At 34.7% G+C, this 22975-nt stretch overlaps 1 protein-coding gene across 1 annotated transcript in view; it reads left to right on the top strand.

Annotated features, from left to right (window-relative positions):
• The window catches only part of LOC132545618 (pancreas/duodenum homeobox protein 1-like), a 31324-nt gene extending 8582 nt beyond the window's left edge, over positions 1 to 22742 (top strand). Inside the window, exon 2 of the mRNA XM_060209314.1 lies at positions 22306 to 22742. Within this exon, the coding sequence (XP_060065297.1) occupies positions 22306 to 22742 (437 nt within the window). The remainder of the gene's footprint in view (positions 1 to 22305) is intronic.
• The last annotated feature ends 233 nt before the right edge of the window (positions 22743 to 22975 follow it).

The raw sequence follows: 22975 nt of genomic DNA, 5'->3' as shown, positions 1-22975 counted from the left end.
AAAGCACAGAGCAAGGTACACAGAGAATAATACAAACAAAAAATCCATTCGAAGCAGCAAGTCATAGATATTTTACTTAACACGTAATTCTCTTTGGTAGTGTTACACGATTTTCTATGCAATCATTATGTGTTCTTTTAAGTTTATTGGTATTCGATTTCCAGTTTTATTCACAAACTGACAATCATTTTGAGTTGCGAACTGTTAATTGAAACCATGGTGAAAATATTAATGTAAGCTTACTGTTAACACAGTGCCTTATGTCACCAATACCATAACAGGAAGTATTGTACAACCCTGCACAAAATAAAAACGAATGCATTAATTAAAGTTAGAAACGTTTTTCATTAAAAGCATTCATGGTATTATGATAACAAATGGGGTTAACTACTTACGTGTTCTTTGTAGAAAGGTTACACGTTAAAGCAACTCAATATATACAAGTCTATTCTATGTATGGAATTTTAAATTTTGAATTTACTGGATTTCAGACTCTCATTCGTACCAAGGTTCCAAGGAACGTGAAATGAATAAGAAAGGGAACAAAGAATAAGCTCAAAAGACTCAGATGTTTTATACAGCCAGTTATACTGTAGCATCTTACTGACAAAATGTAATGATCGATTTACCCAAGTGTATTTGAAATGATATATCAGTAAAAATTTGTCTTGAGTTAAAAACTATTTTTTGTATTTAAAGGCGCTATTCTCTTGTGTGTCTTTTCTTTTTATTTCCCTAAAACAGTGTATCATGGGATATTTTCACGTGAATTCAATAACACGAAACACCATCCTAGTATTTTCATTTATACATGTCATAAGCCATCACATAATTTAAACTCAGGTTTAAGTTTTGTTCTAGGTGTTACTTCACATCTTAATCTTATCGCTGTATTTTTTAATCTTCCTAAGAATACCGATCTCGCTAGGTGCGCGCCCCCTAGTGAGCAAGTGAAGAGGCAAAGTGATGTGATAATGAAGCGTTTATCTGCTGATCGGAATGCCTTTGATCAGACCAGTGAAACACGAGATGTACACTAGTATCGTGTTTAGGAGGTTACCCGGGGTTGTTTGGCTAAAATTACCCACTTCTCACCCAGGACAGTAGAAATATTGCAGAAAAATTTAGACAAGTGTGTTTGTCCCGTGATATATCTACCCGCGATCGACAATGATGTGTTTGTCTATGTCGTTTTTGTGGAAAGTAACTTCCTATTGATAGAACCTTTTTGTCTCAATATATCCTCTCGTCGATTTAACTCGTCTCTGAAATTTCTCATTTTTTTTCGTTTATCTCACATGTCATCAAAGTAGAGGTCTCTTGATATCTTTCGTTATTTGTTGATTTTGTAATTTTTGTAATACCTTTAATCTATGCCTACGAGTATTGTAAAATGAATTTTAAATATCTACGCTTAAGAAGTCGCTAAACTTGCGCATCATTGCAACTCGGGATAAGTCTCCTTTTTGCGATTTTCCCTTCGTAACAAAGCTTTTCGTGGCCTGCCCTTGGTAACGAAGCTTTTTATCGTCTTCCCTTGATTACAAAGCCTTTTTATCATTTCTTGATTACAAAGCCTTTTTATCATCTCTTGATTACAAAGCCTTTTTATCATCTCTTGATTACAAAGCAGTTTTACGATCTTCACTTTATTATTAAGCTTTTTATGATCTTCACTTTGTAACAAACCTTTTATCATGATTTGCCGTTGGTAACAAATCTTTTTATAATCTTCCGATGGTAGTGAAGCTTTTTATGATCTTCCCTTGGTAACAAAGCTTTTTATGATCTTCCCTTGGTAACAAAGCTTATATAAAATCTTCCCTTGGTAACAAAGCTTTTTTTATGATCTTCCCTTGGTAACAAAGCTTTTTATGATCTTCCCTTGGTAACAAAGCTTTTTATGATCTTCCCTTGGTAACAAAGCTTTTTATGATCTTCCCTTGGTAACAAAGCTTTTTATGATCTTCACTTGGTAACAAAGCTTTTTATGATCTTCCCTTGGTAACAAAGCTTTTATAAAATCTTCCCTTGGTAACAAAGCTTTTTATGATCTTCCCTTGGTAACAAAGCTTTTTTTATGATCTTCCCTTGGTAACAAAGCTTTTTATGATCTTCCCTTGGTAACAAAGCTTATATAAAATCTTCCCTTGGTAACAAAGCTTTTTATGATCTTCCCTTGGTAACAAAGCTTTTTTTATGATCTTCCCTTGGTAACAAAGCTTTTTTTATGATCTTTCCTGGGTAACAAAGCTTTTATAAAATCTCCACTTGTTAATAAAGCTTTTTATGATCTTTACTTGTTACCAACGCTTTTTATAATCTTCCCTAGGTAACCAAGGTTTTTATTATCTTCCCTAGGTGACCAAACTTTTATGATCTTCACTTGTTAACAAAGCTTTTTACAATCTTCCCTTGGTAACCAAGCTTTTTATGATCTTCACTTGTTAACAACGCTTTTTATAATCTTCCCTGGGTAACCTAGCTTTGTGACTTTCCTTTGATTTCGAAGCTTTTTAAAATCATCCTTTGCCAACAGAAATGTTACGATTTTCCCTTGGCAACAAAGCTTGTTCATAATCTTCCTACCGAAGCAATCCGTAGAAAACCAAAGCTAAGACAGTGAATGGGAAATCTTATCCAACCAAATATTTACAAAGCCATATTACTTACTATATATCATTTGTTTAAAAGTTATGTGACCCAAAACTTTTAAATCAAAAGGGTGATATGCTGATAATATTGATTGCATTGTAAATATACAATTTTTTTTTTCTAATAACAAATAGTTTTAGATTTAGGAAATGATATTTTCTGTACTTAATCTTATTTCAGTTTGTCTGACGTTTAAATTTGGCCTGAACGGAAGAGAAAATGATCACAAATACTACAAGTATCGTAATCTTGTCAAAATCCCAGCATTAATTCCAAAATGTTTCATTTCAATTGATAATTTTTTGTGTTGGTTACCAACAGAAATATTTTAAACCGTCCACATCCAAAAGGATTCGATGAAGGCTTGAACTATCGGTCGTCTCCTTCCTACTCGTATTTATTTATTTTGTTATAGTTACTAGGTGTAAGCTATCTATCTATGGAGTGTTTGAGAATTGACATGTGTTCTGCTTGATGAATGACTCATTAATGGTTCAATACCATTGCACTAAAACCAAAAACCAAGTCTTGGTCATTATAGTATACTATATTTTAATCCGAGCCAACTATTTTGAGCTGGTCTGTTCACGCTAGCAATCCGCAAAACAAAGATGCATTTTAATTAGAATTCTGCACAGTTTATATTTGTCGGTGATCTGATATAAATCATAAACATAAGACTTAAAACTTTGTACTTGTCTCCCAAAAATTATCAATACCATTATGTAGAAAGGCTTACATTGGAAATCGGTTTAAAAGAAGCGTATATGTAGAACTATCAACGTTATGTAGAAAGGCTCACATTGGAAATCATTTCAAAGGAAGTGTGTACGTAGAACTATCAACGTTATGTAGAAAGGCTTACATTGGAAACCATTTCAAAGGAAGCGTGTACGTAGATCTATCAACGTTATGTAGAAAGGTTTACATTGGAAACCATTTCAAAGGAAGCGTGTACGTAGATCTATCAACGTTATGTAGAAAGGCTTACATTGGAAACCATTTCAAAGGAAGCGTGTACGTAGATCTATCAATAACATTATGTAGAAAGGCTTACATTGGAATCCATTTCAAAGGAAGCCTGTATGTAGAACTATCGACGTTATGTAGAAAGGCTTACACTGGAAATCATTTCAAAGGAAGCGTGTACGTAGAACTATCAACGTTATGTAGAAAGGCTTACACTGGAAATCATTTCAAAGGAAGCGTGTACGTAGAACTATCAACGTTATGTAGAAAGGTTTACATTGGAAATCATTTCAAAGGAGGCATGTACGTAGAACTATCAACGTTATGTAGAAAGGCTTACATTTGAAATCATTTCAAAGGAAGTGTGTACGTAGATCTATCAACGTTATGTAGAAAGGCTTACACTAGAAATCATTACAAAGGAAGAGTGTATGTAGATGGAAAATTATCTCAATTTACCAACATGCCTTTGTTAATTGTTATCTATCAATAGACAAGTTTCTATATGTTTATCCACAGCTATGTTGGAATGGGGAAGTCACTATGTACTACATGCAGGCATATTGTTTATCGCTTTAGGGGGTAGTCCTACTTAAATATTTACAATATTTACATCGCTTCTCTTGTTCAGTATTTCACTTGCTGATTTCTTGGCATCCTCTTTAAATAGAGTCTTCATTTTTGATATGATGTCTAAACTTAAAACAAAACTTTTCTCTTAAACTCATAGATGTTCCATCTATCTTTCGAAAATGCGTCTTTAGATCAAATACAGCGGATGTAACATAAACTACTTCGGTTTATTGTTGATAAACAGAAACAAAGATTGCTTTATATTTCAAGAATTTCATTTCAAAAGGCCAGTTTTCATTTCCTGTAGCAAACATCCCATGTTGAATAAAACTGAATGAGCTTTTTTAGTAAAGATTTGGTTACAAAGCCAGCTTTTACTTCTTGTATCAAACATTCCATGTTGAATCAAACTTAATGAGGTTTTATTTAGTTATGATTTGGTTATAGAAATATTTTTAGAATTTTGATTTTATACATTATGTGACATCATTGTAACCTGTACCGTCTAGACAGCCAAAGACAGCAGTGTGTGGCGATACGTGGTTGCTGTGATGTGCCTCAGCTTGGACATTTTTTGGTCGTGTATTGATTAGTTTACGTCTACCCATTACTCATCCCACCATACTGGAGTGTATTACCTCACCTTCCCATTAAAACCGCATGTAGTGGCTCAGCTTGTATAAACACACTTCATTTTCTAGCTTTAGTGACAAGAGAAATATTTAGCATCAAAGTCAACCTTTTTTCTTTACTAAAATGGTCGTCTTTATAGCCCGGGCTTTAAAAGCCTTGTATACATCTACACTGCAGTACATGAACTATTTCATTTCAAAGTAATTCGGCCCTCTGAGTACAATGTTGACAACGACTGCAGTCGTGGAAGCACGCGTTTATGGAGTCTTAATCCACGGGCGTAAAGAAGGCAGTTCACCTGTCTACACGATATTTACCTGTCCGTAATCCGATGAAACATAACTAAAACAGCCTAGGAACAGTATAAGCCCCCTTGAGATGGACAATACTTGGTCAGATCAGATCTTGCGAGTATTTATCATCGTACGCGATGTAATTAATGTGTAGTGGGCTAACAGTGGCTATTAATCGTGTTACGGTCGGCTCCTGTTTTACTACTACAATGTAGGGCCGCCCAAGAATCTGCAGTGACAGGAAAATCACTCCAGATGTGACTCCGCGACCGATACTTTGATCAATGGCTGATTATGTAGTTCCTTAACTCTGTAAAGAATGTGTCGAGTGACTTAGATTAATAGACAAACAAATCACCATCCACTTTGTAATGTTAATACAGTCACTTTGAGAACTTGTCCTTTCCACTTTAAGAGTTTACTCTTAGAAATATATTTTACCTCTTCAATGTACGTAACCTGTCTTGTCTCTAAGTTGTAACAAGTATCTTAGAGATTCAAAAGAGCTCTGTTTAAACCAAGGCATTGAAACAACGGTAAAGGAAATGTTGCGATGGATAACATAGATTTCTAAATTTACAGATAAAATTGATAGGTTTGAAGGAAGAAGGAAGTATGGAAGTTTTTCATATTGATTTCTATTTTTTTGAGAAGGAGATCGAGATTTATTGTTTGATTTGTGTTTGATTTTAAAACAAATGACGTATACAGTCACTTAAGTGACCTTAGTGTTGTCATCATGCATGGCCAGTGACTTCCTCGTTTTAGCAATCACTGAGAACATGAAAATCGTCTTTATCATTTTATCTCAAAAATCAATCAGCTTTCATCTTCACTCCCGCCAATTCATGGAATATTTCGTCATTTTCTATTCTGACGTCATAGTTTATTTGATTAATGTTTCACCATTTGTTATTTTGACGTCATAGTAAGTTCAATGAATCGTTATTTTTTTAATGACGTCATAGTTTATCTAATGCTTCATCATTTGATATTCTAACGTCATATGACTTATAATCAATTAAAATAGCCAGTTGTGACTAACTAATTTTAAAAGATCACCTTAATCTGATAGTTCCATCGATGCTTTTATTACTATCACTTAAACAGTCATTTGAGAATTGTTGTTACAGATTTAAGGTATCAATGAGCTCATGGCATAAAAAGTTGATAGGAAGGTATGAGTATGGTTGTTTTGGAATCTGATACGTTAATTTAAAATTTAGGAATATCAAGTGTCGCTGTTTGAAGAGTTTTTCTAGAGAGGCATTCGTAATAACACAATTACTCTAGTAAGTTACCAAATTAGCAAATAACTGCACGAAGCCATAACGGTAACAGTTAGAAGCGGTTTTCAATTCTGATTTCGTTGATATTTGGGATAAACTTGAATTGAATTATAATTCTTTTTTAATATTTCTCTGGCTACAAAAAAGGTATACCAAAGTGAAAAGTTATTATTCCATGAAGCAACAACATGGAGACTTAATCAGTCTAAAAATACAATACTAGAGTCATTTCAACTTAAATCAATCTATGTATCATCTTTTATTTAAAGGAGGGGGAATGAAAACAGATAAGCATGAAAATTAAAACTGGATTAAAAGATGCAACTTACGTGATGAAAAAAACACCTAAGGGTTTTCTTTTCCTAGTTACTGGTGCAATAGTCGGTATTTGACAGCGTAAAGTATTCCAGTCCAGTACTTAATCAGGGAGATATATTGTTCTGTTTTTAACTTGTTTACCAGGCGTTTAACACTGCCTGCTAATGTAACAGTAAGCACCGACCTTTGACCGTAAACTGTAGACACGGCTGTTAAGTGATGTTTGACTTGTTCTAATGGTTAAGTAAGGCATGCCCTTCTGCATTAACAGCAACCTGAATAAATGCTTAATGTACAATTCCAATGGAAGTGAATGTGTTGTTGGCCTTAGAGGTGTGAGTGAATTAATGGTGACGATGCAGAGCTGCTATTTTGATTAGAAAAGGTGTTTTCAAATGATGTAAGTGATACTTAAAAGGATTGTCCGGAAATGTATATATTTGTCTGCTTTAGATACTGTTTTATGAACTTCTTGAAAGGTCATTCAGAAGATTAACAAATATTCCCATAATGAAAGTTGTGAATATCTGTTTCATTGGTACGAAACTACGACCTGTAAAATGTTAATGACTCTTTTCTTCAAATTTCGTTAGGATGTTATCATAGTTTATACGAGTTTTTCCTGACGTGTGTCAAGCCACATTGTTAATTAATCCAAAGCTCCGGATGTCCTCCCTGATACGAAACTAAACGCCTAGCTTTTCGTATCTCGTGTGCTAGGTTATGTCATGGCGTCCGATGCATCCATTTTTACCAACGTTACTTTCCCACAAACATCGAATAGTCTTTGTATGTCAACCAGCCGGAATGCAAACACTCAGAAACCTTTCTAATAGATTAAATCTTGAGACTAGTAAATCCTTTATGCAGATTGTTGAAGCTCTCGTGTTTATTTTGTCCATTGCGGTTTGTTCATTGTTTAGTCTCTGTAAAAATTTCGGGTCAGAGGTCTTGTATAATATAGATAGTACTGAGCTTTAACGATACTTGTGATACAGGAATGCTGTACTGTACAAGTAGAAATTGAACAGTACAGCTAACTTTGAAGTCGTATCACAAGAGTATCCGAAATACATTATTTGACGTCTGTGATGATCCGGTTTACTTGTGTTATGGAAACGTGTATCTTTTCTGAGTCATCTAAAACTACTGCAGAATCAAACGAGACACGTAGGTCACAGGTGAAAATGTATAGGCTTAGGGAGAAAAGTTCAATCTAAACTATGAATAATTCTAAAAGTTTTCTAATTTTAAATTATTTATAAAATAGTACATAAAAAGATATTTTGTCAATGGGATATTAGCATAAATGTTTGGTAAGAAAAACAAAACTGTTTCAACTGTTTACCTGGGCACCCTTTGACAGTAAGTATGTCAGATTAGACGATGAATCAGATGGACGCCTTGTTACATAACATCATTGTGTCGGAATAAGTAAGAGGCCATGATATCCGCTGAGTTAAATAAGACAAATTCCGTTATACTTACCCATCCTAACAGAAATGTAAAATTATATAGATAAAAGTATATTTGTCATTGTTTTCTAGGAGAAGTTTTTGATGTTAGCGCAAGACCATAGTGTTTTATGTAATCGCGCCACGATGTTTACGACATGGTGTTTTATAATAATCAGATTACGATGTTCATATCATTATAGGTCGTGTTAACTTTTTTAATTTTTACTGTCGTTTTATCACTATATTTTGATTATATAACTAAGTCACAGGTTTATGTTAATCGATCACGGTGTTATCAATATTACAAGGGCATTGGCATTATATAGCTAGGGCATTGTGTTGATATCGCTATGTCACACTGTCTCACTTGGTAGAGATTTTTAAATACCTAGGTCATGGTGCTTCTATAACTAAGCCATGGTGTCTTTAACTAGGTCATCGTGTTTCAGTAACTATTTCATAATGTTTCTGTAACTAGGTCATTGTGTTTATAACTTAGTCATAATATTTCTATAACTAGGTCATTGTGCTTCTATAACTTGGTCATCGTGTTTCTGTAACTAGGTCATGGTGTCTTAAACTATGTCATAGTGTGTCTTTAACTAGGTCATCGTGTTTCAGTATCTAGATCATAATGTTTCTATAACTAGGTCATTGTGTCTATAACTAAGTCATAGTATTTCTGTAACTAGGTCATTGTGCCTGTAACTAGGTCATAATGTTTCTATAATAGATAATTGTCATTCTATAACTAGTTCGTGTTTTTCTATAATCAAGTCGTAGTATTTCAAAAACCGAGTCATGGTGTTTCTTTAACTAAGTCATGTTTTTCTATAACTATGTTATTACTATAGAACTGAATCATCATGATGATGTTATGTCATCCCTTTTCTGTTTTTCACATCATGTGCGCTGTTAGAATTGTCATTAACTCTGTCCCTGATAATTTGACAATACCCTGTGTAATTGTTGTTTACAGATATAGTAGAATTTGACAATACCCTGTGCAGTCGTTGTTTATAGATATAGGACAATGTATCTTGCCTAAGACCAATTGTATACAGTAGTCGGAAGCAGGTATCTGCTTATTCTCAGAAAACCATAATGACAGACGAGGACAAGGACAGAGGGGAAGAAGAAAGGGTCCTACTCTATAAGAATTTAGATATGTCAGTTGTATATTGGAAGTCAGTCTAAATTTCCTTATATGTAATCCGTAATGCTTACTTAGACATAACTCCTGGACCGAAACAGAACATAAATTAGGTCAGGTCTTGAGGTAAATCAGAACATAGGTAAAGTTGAGATATAGTGTGAATCAGAACAAAGGTAAAGTCAGGTATTGAGGTAAATCAGAACATAGGTAAAGTTGAGATATGGTGTGAATCAGAACAAAGGTAAAGTCAGGTCTTGAGGTAAATCAGAACACAGGTAAAGTTTGGATATGGGGTAAATCAGAACACAGGTAAAGTTTGGATATGGGCTAAATCAGAACATAGGTAAAGTTTGGATATGGGCTAAATCAGAACACAGGTAAAGTCAGGCCTTGGGGTAAATCAGAACACAGGTAAAGTTGAGATATTGAGGTAAATCAGAACACAGGTAAAGTTTGGATATGGGCTAAATCAGAACATAGGTAAAGTTTGGATATGGGGTAAATCAGAACACAGGTAAAGTCAGGCCTTGGGGTAAATCAGAACACAGGTAAAGTTTGGATATGGGGTAAATCAGAACAAAGGTAAAGTCAGGTATTGAGGTAAATCAGAACAAAGGTAAAGTTGAGATATGGTGAGAATCAGAACAAAGGTAAAGTCAGACGTAGGGGTAAATCAGAACATAGGTAAAGTCAGACATAGGGGTAAATCAAACAAAGCTTGCGGTAAATCTTAAAAACAGTAAAATCAGGCCTTGAGGTAAATCAGAACACAGGTAAAGTCAGAACTTCAGGTATATCAGAACAAAGGTAAAGTTAGAATTTGGAGTAACTCAGAATATGTATAAAAGTCAGAAATTGGAGTAACTCAGAACATGCATAAAAGTCAGAAAATGGAGTAACTCAGAACATAGGTAAATATCAGAACTTGGAGTAAATTAAAGCAAATGTAAATTCATGCCTTTAGGTAAATCAGAACATAGGTAAAGGTAAGAACATAAATTATAACATTGGTAAAGTAAGGGTTAAAAGGACACGAAAAGTATCAAATGAGCCAGAAATGGACCACTTTCTGTTGCACAATAGCATTACACATGAGTATCTACCTTAGCACACTCGAAGATCGGAAGTAAATGTACCTATTCTCTGTTAACTGATAAACACTAAACAAGCGGAGAGGTGTGACACGGATATTTTGCTCCGTGTTTGGTTTTGTGTGTTATACATGTCTCAAACTTGGAACACGCACACAGCCGCCACTTTTAAAGATGTCGGGACAAATATCCCGGTTTGAGGAGCTTGTTTGATTTAAAGGACCTCTTGAAAGGGGTGAAGTGGTCACAGGGAATCTAAAGATATGTTAGAACGGGACAGTCTATTAAGATTAATTGTTATTTTAATATATATAAAGAGTTAAATCAGGACTTCCACATGAAACCAGTTGTCTTGAATCGAGTGGGATGGTCACTTCGTTATGTTACAAGAGTAAAACATGTTAAAACATTCATCCCGCGAAAACATATAGAATGTGTAGTTTGAAATGCTACAAAGTTCTGGACATGAGAGTCGTTGATCGCTTAGGGTCAAAGGTTAAGAACTCATTTATTAAGTTATATGTGTAATGAACAATTGTTATCGAAACTTTTGTTTTACCCAGTGATGACAGATTTTAACTTAATTGTCACACACTGTGTATGAACATGTACTCACACTTAACCACTAACTACACTGCTGTATATAAACATGTTCTGCCCCTTAACCACAAACTATTAAGCTGTATATTAACATGTACCCTCACTTAACCACACACTACAACACTGTATATAACATGTACCCTCACGTAACCACAAACTATACCGCTGTATATTAACTTGTACCCTCACTTAACCACACACTACAACACTGTATATTAACATGTACCCTAACTTAACCACAAACTACACCGCTGTATATTAGCATGTACCCTAACTTAACCACTAACTATATCGCTGTATATGAACATGTTCTGTTCCTTAACCACAAACTACACCGCTGTATATGAACATGTACCCTAACTTAACCACTAACTACACCGCTGTATATGAACATCTCCTCACACTTAACCACACACTACAACACTGTATATTAACATGTACCCTAACTTAACCACAAACTACACCGCTGTATATTAGCATGTACCCTAACTTAACCACTAACTATATCGCTGTATATGAACATGTTCTGTTCCTTAACCACAAACTACACCGCTGTATATGAACATGTACCCTAACTTAACCACTAACTACACCGCTGAATATGAACATCTCCTCACACTTAACCACACACTACAACACTGTATATAACATGTACCCTCACTTAACCACAAACTATACCGCTGTATATTAACTTGTACCCTCACTTACCACAAACTACACCGCTGTATATGAACATGTACTCTCACTTTACCACAAACCACACAGCTGTATATTAACAGGTCCTCTCCCTAAACCACGCGCTACACCGCTGTATATGAACATGTACCCTCACTTAACCACTAACTACACTGCTGTATATGAACATGTACCCTCACTTACCACAAACTACAAAGCTGTATATGAACATGTTCTCTCACTTAACCACAAACTACATCGCTGTATATGAACATGTTCTCTCACTTAACCACAAACTACACCGCTGTATATGAACATGTACTCTCACTTTACCACAAACCACACAGCTGTATATTAACAGGTCCTCTCCCTAAACCACACACTACACCGCTGTATATGAACATGTACCCTCACTTAACCACAAATTACACCACTGTATATGAACATGTACCCTCACTTAACCACAAATTACACCACTGTATATTAACTTGTACCCTCACTTAACCACACACTGCTGTAGAACCACTGTTTGTTTTCTTTGACACACCTTAACATGGTGTCATTGACGTGAAATATTAAAACAAAAATAAGATAGGAAACGTTGTGCAAACTAATCCTCAGGATATTTAAACATGGGATTTAAACGTAAAAATATTGAAATATATATAATTCTGTCACTCTTCAATATTGAAGACAAGCCTGTTATTTTTGCTGTGAAAGTAAACAAAAGATCTGGAACTCTCAAAGAGTACGGGTATGTAAATCTGTTAAGTTGTAAGCGGTGTCCGACTAAGGAGTGGAAGACATGCGAGATTGTTGTGTTACTGTGAAGTCGATGTCTAGAGTTATTGTGACGGGATAGCAATACTTAGTTAAATAATACCACGTTATATAATTATGGAATTCTTTCCCTATATCCTGTCTCTGATTACGTATCCTGGATTCTATTGGGATTTGCTGATTCGGTAACTTGGTGCAGACTAGTCCCCACTTCTTTGGCGTGCAAACAAAAACCAAAATGTTATGCAAAAGAATTTGCTTTATTCAATCGAATTATTGTAAAATGAATCAGTCCAGCCTGTATGGACACATTCCGAAAAATGAACTTCTGGTCGATTGACACCTCATCTCGATCCTTTAACACCAAATCAGAGAAGTGTTATTATCGTGGCAGTTTGGATATTACGACATTCCTCCGAAAGAATCCTGGCGTTCCGAAGATGCTCAGACACGCGCAATTTTTACAAATAAAAAAAAATAAGATTATTCAAAGATAATGTTAGGGCTTGCAAGAGGTCCAAGGACACTCATGTTGTTGCAAACTACTCCTGGTGTTATCTGTGATTCCAATGCATTAATTCCTTGAGAATCAAACATTTGTCCGTGACATATATGTACTCACGAATGTGACTCATGTGTTCACGAGAGTTATTTTTAGTTTCGTGAATTAACGAGATAATCTATCTTTTTTTTCACTGAAAGATCATTTTCCCTATTAAACTAAGATAATAACGAGAGAAACTAATTCGTCCATGAGACTCAAGTGTTCACAAGAGAGTCTACTCATTTTCATTAAAGGGAATTACAGATTGTGAGATAACCTTACTATGTCCATGAGAACCGTGTCTTCCTTGAAAATACCATTTCGTATACCTAGATGCTGATGATGTTCTCTACTAACTGAACTTTCCTAAACCACATTGTATGATTACATTTATTTCCTAATTAATGAGTCAGTAATGCTTTAAAGAAACCCCATACATTCCCAGCAAGAAGGTACCATTTTTCGAAATATCGAAGCTCACTCACGATGTAATAGTTGTTTTCAAAAGACCCATGGTATTGTTACAAAAACCCATTACATTTCCAAAAAGCTCATGTATGTACTGTCCTTTGGACGGTGTTTCCAAGAGATCTGTAGTGTAACAAGGACAGAAACTGATGTTTACCAAGGTGCTTTGGTGAGTAATTAACATATACTCAGGGTCCATTTGTGTTTCAATATTTTACTGTGAATACAATATATACAATACAGTTTGGCAGTTTTATACTCAGATTTACACTAAACTGTAATTGGGAAGCCCGCAAAACTATTTGATAATATGAAAAGTCATATTTCATAAATCTTTTCCCCAAAAGTAGCCTGGAGTTAGCCAATAGGAACTTTAGCAAGGCTTAGGATGACTTGTCCCCCTGGAAGCCTTCTCAGGGGAGGAAACAGTGCAGTAAAAACTAAACACGTTACCTGTCGCCTTAAAACACACCTGCATGGATTCCAGATTATCGATTAGGACGATGTTTTGACAGGCCATGAGAAACAAATCAAATAAAGAGATTTTGATTTTTGTTCTACTCGCTATCCAAAAGCTAATAATTGGTACTACCCGATCAATGGCTAACCCCGCGCATGTGGAGGGGGATAAATTCTACCCACTCGGGTCACATGGCCTAAAAAGGTCCGTGGCTTCGGGATCTCGGACATAGTTTCGGGGAGATTATCCTTAATCTGTACAATGTCACGAAAAAAATGGGAGATTTTTTACGTGGGAAGTCGAATTATATAGAATTTCAAATGCGCATATCACATAAAATCAATAGTTTTATTTATATGATATGAAAACTTGTTAAAAGCTACAGCTGTGTCATATATTAGAGATGAGGTTATCTTACATAATTTACATATATATTATATATATAGTTTCAGATGAAATAGATAATATATGTATATTTATTGCGAAATAATGTTACATATCATGTGTTTTGTTCTATATCCAATTCAAACACTTTTGATACATTGATACAAAAATACAGTTATATAGTCTTCAGAAATGTAAATCTTTATCAAACTCGTTAAATATGAAAATTCATATATCATTTGATACCAAATATATAAATATGAAACTCGTCAGGAAATGCGAATGTCATATCAAATTATAAAAATAGTTTGATAAACTGATTATACCATGGACACGACTGTTAAATTGTATTTTCACGTTACACAATATTCATTAGAGATATCACTCTATAAAGCATATAAATTACCATCCGGTTGGGATGTTCATTACTGCCGAGACAATCGCCTGACGTCATTCTATGACGTCATAATTGTATCATGATGACATGGAAGCATTACACTACTATTACATTGTGATCAGTCGTTTACGTTATCAATTTTATATGACTTATTTTTTTAGAATATTAATGAATAATCCGGTTGGGATGTTCCTCACTGCCGAGACAATCGCTTGACGTCATTCTATGACGTCATAATTGTATCATGATGACATGGAAGCATTACACTACTATTACATTGTGATCAGTCGTTTACGTTATCAATTTTATGTGACTTATTTTTTTTTTTAGAATATTAATGAATAACTTAATGATATCTACAATATCAGGCTTAAGATTATAGTTATATATTTGAGAAAGGACGTTGATGATGTCGATATAACCTGTGCCCAGTCCTATTGCTTTTCCTGGCAGCAATAAATCATGTATATACTAAAATCATATTTCCTTATCACTATTAAATAGTGGACGATATTTACATACCATAATTAGCATGTCAATTATATCAACATATTACAATTAGCGGGTTAATGGATTTAACATATCATTAAAAGACTTTTAACATATAACTATGAGATTTAACGATGTTTACATCTTAATGGCATACTTTTAATTACATTTTCATGTCAATGTACAGATTGAAATATTTAATATGTGATATTTTTTGGGTACTTACAGCGGAAATATACAAGCCTGTTAACTATACAAGGACGTCAAAAAGAATGGCATGAGATTAATGCTGGTATTTATTTTACTAACCAAATTAAACTGTACCTGGATATAAAATGTACACAGGCCAGAGATGTGTAAATATAGCCTGGTGTTGTTTTATTCTGGTAGAGAGCGTTCTTACTCCTGGTCGATATACCCCTGACAGGTTCTGTCTGTCCGGGATTATCTCCCCTGACACACTCCCCATGCCATGTCACCCTCAGATTAAACAACTCTCCGACAGGGGATTACAAGGCTTTTCGTCACTTCCCCTTGTCAGAGGAGAAAATCAAGACTAAAAAAAGATTAGATTAATATATATTTATGTTCACCACTTTACCTGTTAATGTTGTTTATCAAAATAATTTTGTCTTTTTTTTTGTTTTTTGTTTTTTGTTTTTTTTTTTTTTTTATAATTGTCTATAAGTACAGTCTGGTTTTTCTCCGTCGATCATAATACTTTAAAAACATCAACAGACATATATAGGATAGATAAACATTACATATTACATATAACAATCCTTTGTATGATACACAATGTAAGGATGGGATTTACAAAGAGAAGACAAGTCCAGTGATATACCAGCTATTTCAGTATTTCCTTGTATGCGTACAAGTTGTGATCTAGTTACCTGCCGAGACAAGTAAATATTTGGCGTCTATTGGATTTGGTAGCTGGCTGCATCCGAGCCAGAGTATAACAAACGCTTACTCAGTTTTAATATAAATACGACGAGTCAATGAATTACATTCTTTGGTTGTCGTCCATCGAGGGTGTTTCGGTTACTCTAGTGTTGTTATGAGGATTAAAATGTTGAAATACACTGTTTTCTCATGTCCTGGTGGTTAGAAAGGAAACATTTCATTTCCTGTCAATTGATTAAATATTTCAGATATCCTGATTACGTGAAATATTACAAATATTTCTAGAAATATTTACTTTGAAAGAGTGTCAATGTTGTTTTGATAATGATATAAAAATGTAATGAAATGTTAGACCATTATAGAATTGACCTTCCTTTTCTTATCTGTTTCCTCTTCTCCCGCCTTCTTTCCTTTTCTTTCATACTTAGACAGTCAATATGTGGTATTTGATATGTTTAAAAATCTGTCATCACGTGTTGTCTGTAGTCTTTGTGTATTGTAATGTTAGGAGAAGGCCTTGTAAGTTGTCCGAACTTTTGCCCAATCCCTTTGAAGAAATGTAAATACAATATGTTTGAATGAATGAAAAAAAAAGGAATAACGACACTTATTATGAATTGCTCAGTATCTGTGTCAATTTTCGATAAAGATTTTCGCGAAAGTTCTCAAAAATTAACAAACTCATTTACACAATGTATGTTCAATCCCTTCTTATGACTATTTTTGTCAAATTATTAACAATTATGAGATGACAGAACTATATAAATGTTGGATCGCAGGTGCCCCTTTCCGTACCCCATCATACTGTAGGCACATTCCAATGACGTCATCAGTTTCGATGACAAGATTGACAACAAGTGATCGTCATGAAAACAGTCGAACTTTTCAGCAGTTTCATATGCTGATGCCGTCTTTGTTTACACTTAAGTTTTGAAGGTTTATTATCAAATAGCAATTTGAAAAGGTGATTATGACAGACTCGGATGTAATCAGCACCAAAAAATGCCGAATCCGGTTGAGAATAGACCCAAAAGAGCGTTTTCCGGAGAAGCTGTATGACGTTGTAAGTGATGGTCACCTCATTCACTGGAGTGGAACTGGTACTGAAATCTATGTTAGCGAGAAGGAATACGAAGAAAAAGTAATGACTATGTATCCAGGGTTCGTACAGATTCCCCAGTTTCCAAATTTACGACGTCTCTTTCGAGAATATGGGTTTGACTGGAGAATAAAGGAAACGAACGGTGTTGAAATATTTCAATTTGCCCATCCATCCTTTGTGTACGGACACAGACATTTATTGTCAGATATACAGACCCGGCGGAAGTCATATGTAGGTAAAATCAAGTTCTTCTCTGATATCTCAGACGAATTACCATTCGAGGGAGACGACACTCCCGGGGAAATACAATATAGAACTAGGTCGAAATACAAAAAGAAGAAACACCAAGAGACAAATCCATCGACGTGTGCAGACTTCAGTTTCTCGAATGAAGATGAAAGTCGCCAATCGATTTCAAATGAATGTATAGACGATAAAGCTGATGATATGACGACTGTTGATAATGACGATAAATGTCTAGAGAAAGATCTTGATCAGATCCAGTCCGTCCCATCACAATCAACCAATTCCAGACACAGCGCTTTGTCCAGACAGATCATGTCTTTATTCATTAAGAACGAATTCACATTTGATGACTTCTGTACCTGGGTAAAACTTAACCAGACAAACCTGACTGGTCATATAGACTCTAATGTCAACTGTAACCAGGGAAACTTTGAAGAATCTGGATCAGCATCACGCTTATCTCCGTGTCATCAGTGCGCTTGTTGTCTATTCTACAACAACAGATATGAAGTTTTAGACAAACCGTGTGTAGTGGTAGTGCTGGACAGTGATGATGACTTTGAATAGAAAAAATCTAAAACATAAAAAATTCTCTTTACACTTTGATGTTGTTTTAATAAGTTGAATAACGATTCCGTGTTTCTAAATGATGTCTACGATAATTGTTGCAGAACGATATTTTTTATTTATTAATTGCCATTGACAAATTTGCTTGTATATTTTTATACAAAAAGCACCTTATGATCTTAAAGTTCTTTAATGTATTCAATAGTAAGTAGTTTTGATGTTATACATTGATTCGGTTCTGTGATACGTTGCTTCTCTCTCTAAAAAATATTTCTTTTCATCTTACTTTTCATCAGATCAGGAAATATGTATACCATATATTATGGAAATGTTGGATGAATGTTGATTAATAAATTATATATAAATTGGAGTTCGACGTATCTGTCACTATCTGGTACCTATTGATAGCTTATTATCACGATCACTTGTACTTTTCGATAATCTGAGCACATGATCAACGAGTAGACCTAAATGAATGGTTTCATATTTTTAATCCTGAAGTTTTCGTAATGTGTAAGCTAATACTTTTATATATACCAGAAGTTAGTATCTAGTTCATTGGTGGTCTTGCTAAACAAATACTGTACGGCTAAGATTTCTAGTTTCTAAAAAAAGAAGATAATACACTTTAGAGACGGCCATTTGCATTGTAGTTTCTTTATTTTCTTAGTACCATATGTAAAGATTAAAAAAAAATCTGCTTTAGTTATATCCAAGTTAAATAAAAATCCTTTTTACCTGCACTGGTACTAATGTTAAATTTTATCAAGATATCAGTTTTGATGTATAGTTATATGAGAAGTTTCCGAGTTCGTGACACACGCCAATGTTAACTAATGTACAGTTGGTACAACCGTCCTCCCCTATCCCCACCTCACACCCCATCCCCATACCACACCCCACTCCTGCCCAAAAAATTTTCACAGACCAATAGTACTGGTATGACCGCCTATAGGAACCTATAGCTTTGTAGAAGGATTATCTTCAATCTGACAGAATTAAATGTTGATATAAGAGCATGTATTTGATAAGAGAAATTGGTCATTCTAAAACTTTCAATCATCAGTAATCACTATTTGAATTTGTGTCAAATACAGTAAAATAAAAAGTGATAGACAGAGGGTGTATCGTTATCAAGTACTGAACTCTCTGTTACAAGTATAATCTTAGCAACATTTACGGTACAAACAACCAGGACCAAAGTCAATAACATTACAACGAAAAGTGTCGGTCAGCCAGTTGGCTGTTATCTGTCACAACACCTACCGGACACGAGAACGGTCACTTTGATAAACATATAGGAGGAGTCCTTGGTCACCACTGTTTAGGCGATCGGTTGTTTGGACTCGTGTTGACAGATACTCGGAGACTGGCTAGCTCTACCAGAGTAGCCTCCCCTTGATCGCGGGTCTCCAGTTTTACCCGTGTTAGAATTTTATCTGCCTCTGTAGTTTAAACAGGACACTTTGGTTTGATATCTGTCCGAAATAGAAATTCCAGATAAAGATGCTGTGAAATTCATAAATGTATACCTATGTTGAAGATCAGGATATGGAGTATTCATTGATGTGTTTGGTTAAAAGATATGAAAAAATGTAAATTGCCTGGAGACGAAATTAAAAAAAAATGTAAATTTTCACTTCTGTGTCATACGATGAACAGATGATTACTGACAAAGTGGAAACACAAAGTGGAAACAAGTTGTAATTACAGACAGGAGTAATTGTGGACGGTGTGAAGATTTTCGATAGATGACAGTATCAGTGTCACAAATTTTAACATATTTCGTCATTTCTGTAAACACTTTTCAAAAAAGCACGGCCTTAGTTTAACTTATGGGACACTATGTCTGGCCAATACAAATTCTACAGTACATAGTAAACCTTTAGGTATGATATAGTATACTATTAAGTAAAAGACATTATTAGACAATAAACTGGCTGTTATAACGAGGCAGCAGATAAAGACAAGTGGTTGTTATAGACAGGTCACTGTTATAGGCAAGTATTAGAGAGAGAAAATGTTTCTGTGCACAGGTGGTTGTTATAGACAGGTCACTTTTACAGGCAAGTATTAGACAGTTAAAATGTTTCAGTGCACAGGTGGTTGTTATAGACAGGCAGTAGATATGGATGATAATTGTGTATGGAAAGGTGGTTGCCGTTTTAGAGAGGTTATAGATCTTTTAGTGAACAGGTGATGATCGGACTGTTGTCATAGAAATCGATATGTAGATGGTAGGGGTTTTAGGTGTTCACTTGTTTAACAGTTAGATCCATCTAATTTTGACTAAATATCAACATTGACTTGATAAACCCAATAAAGAACGCATCTGTAACGCTTGGTATTTTTAGCTGAACACTGGTAACTGATGGACAAGGCTATCTCAATGTTCATAATACAAATTAGCTAGAGACTGAGGTTACGACCAGAAGGCGGGCAAGTCTGACAAGTTGGTACCCCGAACACTAATCTCTGGATCATACCACCAAACGACACAGCTAACGACGGATCTATGTGTCCACTGTCACTGATAACGCACGTGTCGCCATTCTTGTATCATATCATTCAAATCGGAAATGCTACAACACTTTGAAGTTTTCCACCTGAGCGAATTTACGAAACGATGTTGCTGTTTGAAACCACGAATTAAAGTTTCATGTTTTTTCAAACGGTTATTTTTTTTTTAATTCGTATTCATCTTTACAAGCACAGGAAATGGAAAATATACCTTCCTGTGTTGTTTTTTTTTTTTTTTTTTAGTTTAAAAGGCATCATATGAAATTCTTACTTACACTGAACATACCTAAAACTGTTCAATACTGGTGTGCAGTTATTTGCGAGGTCTTGTACATACGATATCATGAAAACAAACAAATTGACAAAGAAAATATATATATATATATATATATATATATATATATATATATATATATATGATTAATTACATACATTTAAATAGTTATTACATTTTTAGCTTCAGGGTTATCTGTGGAAGTCATCTACAAACTAACATCACAAATTTGCCTGTTATTCGGTGCACTCGCACAAATAAGATTTTTGCGTACAGCGTTTTTCGTGAACTGCTTTGGTCCAAAATCAATTGTGATGTCACATATATCGCGGACATTGACATTAAGTCGTGAAATGAAAAAGGCACAACAAATGGCTGCAGCCGTCTAAATTTGTCATCACATTTTATTTTCTTTAAAACCTGACTAATATTTTTGAGTACTGTGAAAAAGTATCATGACTTTGTTTCCATTTGATAAGAGATGTTACCGATAAAACTCGTCTCGAAATTGTCATTTTTACTCGCCAAGGTTCGCTAAAATAGCATTTATAAAATTTCGCGTGAAATGAAAAACTCATTAAAGATCCTTTATATATAATTGGGCGTCATCAACATGACATACTGTTTATTATAAAATCTTACAATGTACGTAAAAAATATATCTATATCTAGAATAAAACCGTGGTGTATAATATACAGTTTATAAGAATACTGATTATCTAAATATAATCACGGTCCTTCGTCTTAACAAGTATGGGAATGTCGTCTCAAAACAGCTGAACACTGGCAGTTAGTTTGTATAAGAAATAAGAACAATTCCTTTTTATATACAACTGAAGAAATATTTGAAATTTTCCATTTAGACAAATTATCAGCAGTTAGACGGACATTGTACAGTGAACCTGCACCACTTTGAAATCGATGGTGTGGCCTTACTCTGGCATTTCAATACTGTTATATACACTGACTAAAAGTTGAGACTAAGTGTCATGTGTTGTTGGTGACACATCGTTCTGTTGTCTATTTATCCGTGTCTCCATTTTTACATCTTGAACTATTCAAACCATAACTGATTACGGGAATAAGTTGTAATGGAGAAGATGACCCATTTATTATTTAGAACATATTATTGTTGGATATAGTTTTAACGTCCTGGAGATTCAGTGGAGTTTTAACATAATATACACAATTGTAAACGCCATTCATATAGAATCAATAAATTACTACCAAATTACTTGTATTTTTCGCAAGCTTGGTCTTAATGTCATAACTGGCTCAAATGTCTATAAGTCTTTAAACAGTTCATAAACCCAAAACCAATTTTCAATATGATATTATTAGAAAACTATTTTAACCAGATTATAAGTATTTCACTATTTATAGTTTCAGTACATAATTGAAACCAATAAATATATCAGGGCGTATTGCTGATTTTTAACTTTATTTTTGTACTCGACAGGTGCCCAGTTTCCTATTGAGGACGATAACAAACGGACACGCACAGCCTACACACGGGGTCAGCTGCTAGAGCTTGAAAAAGAATTCCATTTCAACAAGTATATTTCGAGACCAAGGCGGATAGAACTGGCCGCCATGTTGAATTTGACGGAGAGACATATAAAAATCTGGTTCCAAAATCGTCGGATGAAATGGAAAAAAGACGAAGCTAAACGACGACCCAGACCGTTACCTTCAGATTCGTCGTCAACAAAGTCGGAATCACAAAACTCTCCTCCGGATTCCCCAACTCTCACAGACTTATCTCCCATCACAACTAGTAAAAATGGCGGTCGGTCACCAAACGATGAGAGTGCTGAAAGTGTTCAAATAATTACAAAAAAGGCATTATCAGAAAACGGTGTGTCAACACATTTGAAAAAGGAAGACTCTTCATGATAAAAATTGTACAATATCATGTATATATATATATTTTTAGATCATGCAACATGCCTTTTTTATATAACGTGGCGTCGTGTAAGGTTAAGGTCATTTCAGGAGAGAAAGATCCATGATTGTGTACAAATGGCTTGGTGTAGCTATGGAATTCCGTGTTGTCAGACTTTTCTGGTTCAGCCAATTGTCAAGCAAACATAGAGAAATTTGCCTTTAACCTCGACTACACTTCATTG

This window comes from Ylistrum balloti, unplaced genomic scaffold (genome assembly GCF_031769215.1).
Source record: "Ylistrum balloti isolate Yb309-2 unplaced genomic scaffold, AGI_CSIRO_Ybal_v1 Utg369850, whole genome shotgun sequence".
NCBI classification, from domain to species: Eukaryota; Metazoa; Mollusca; class Bivalvia; order Pectinida; family Pectinidae; genus Ylistrum; species Ylistrum balloti.
This window is presented reverse-complemented; position numbering and strand designations above follow the sequence as displayed.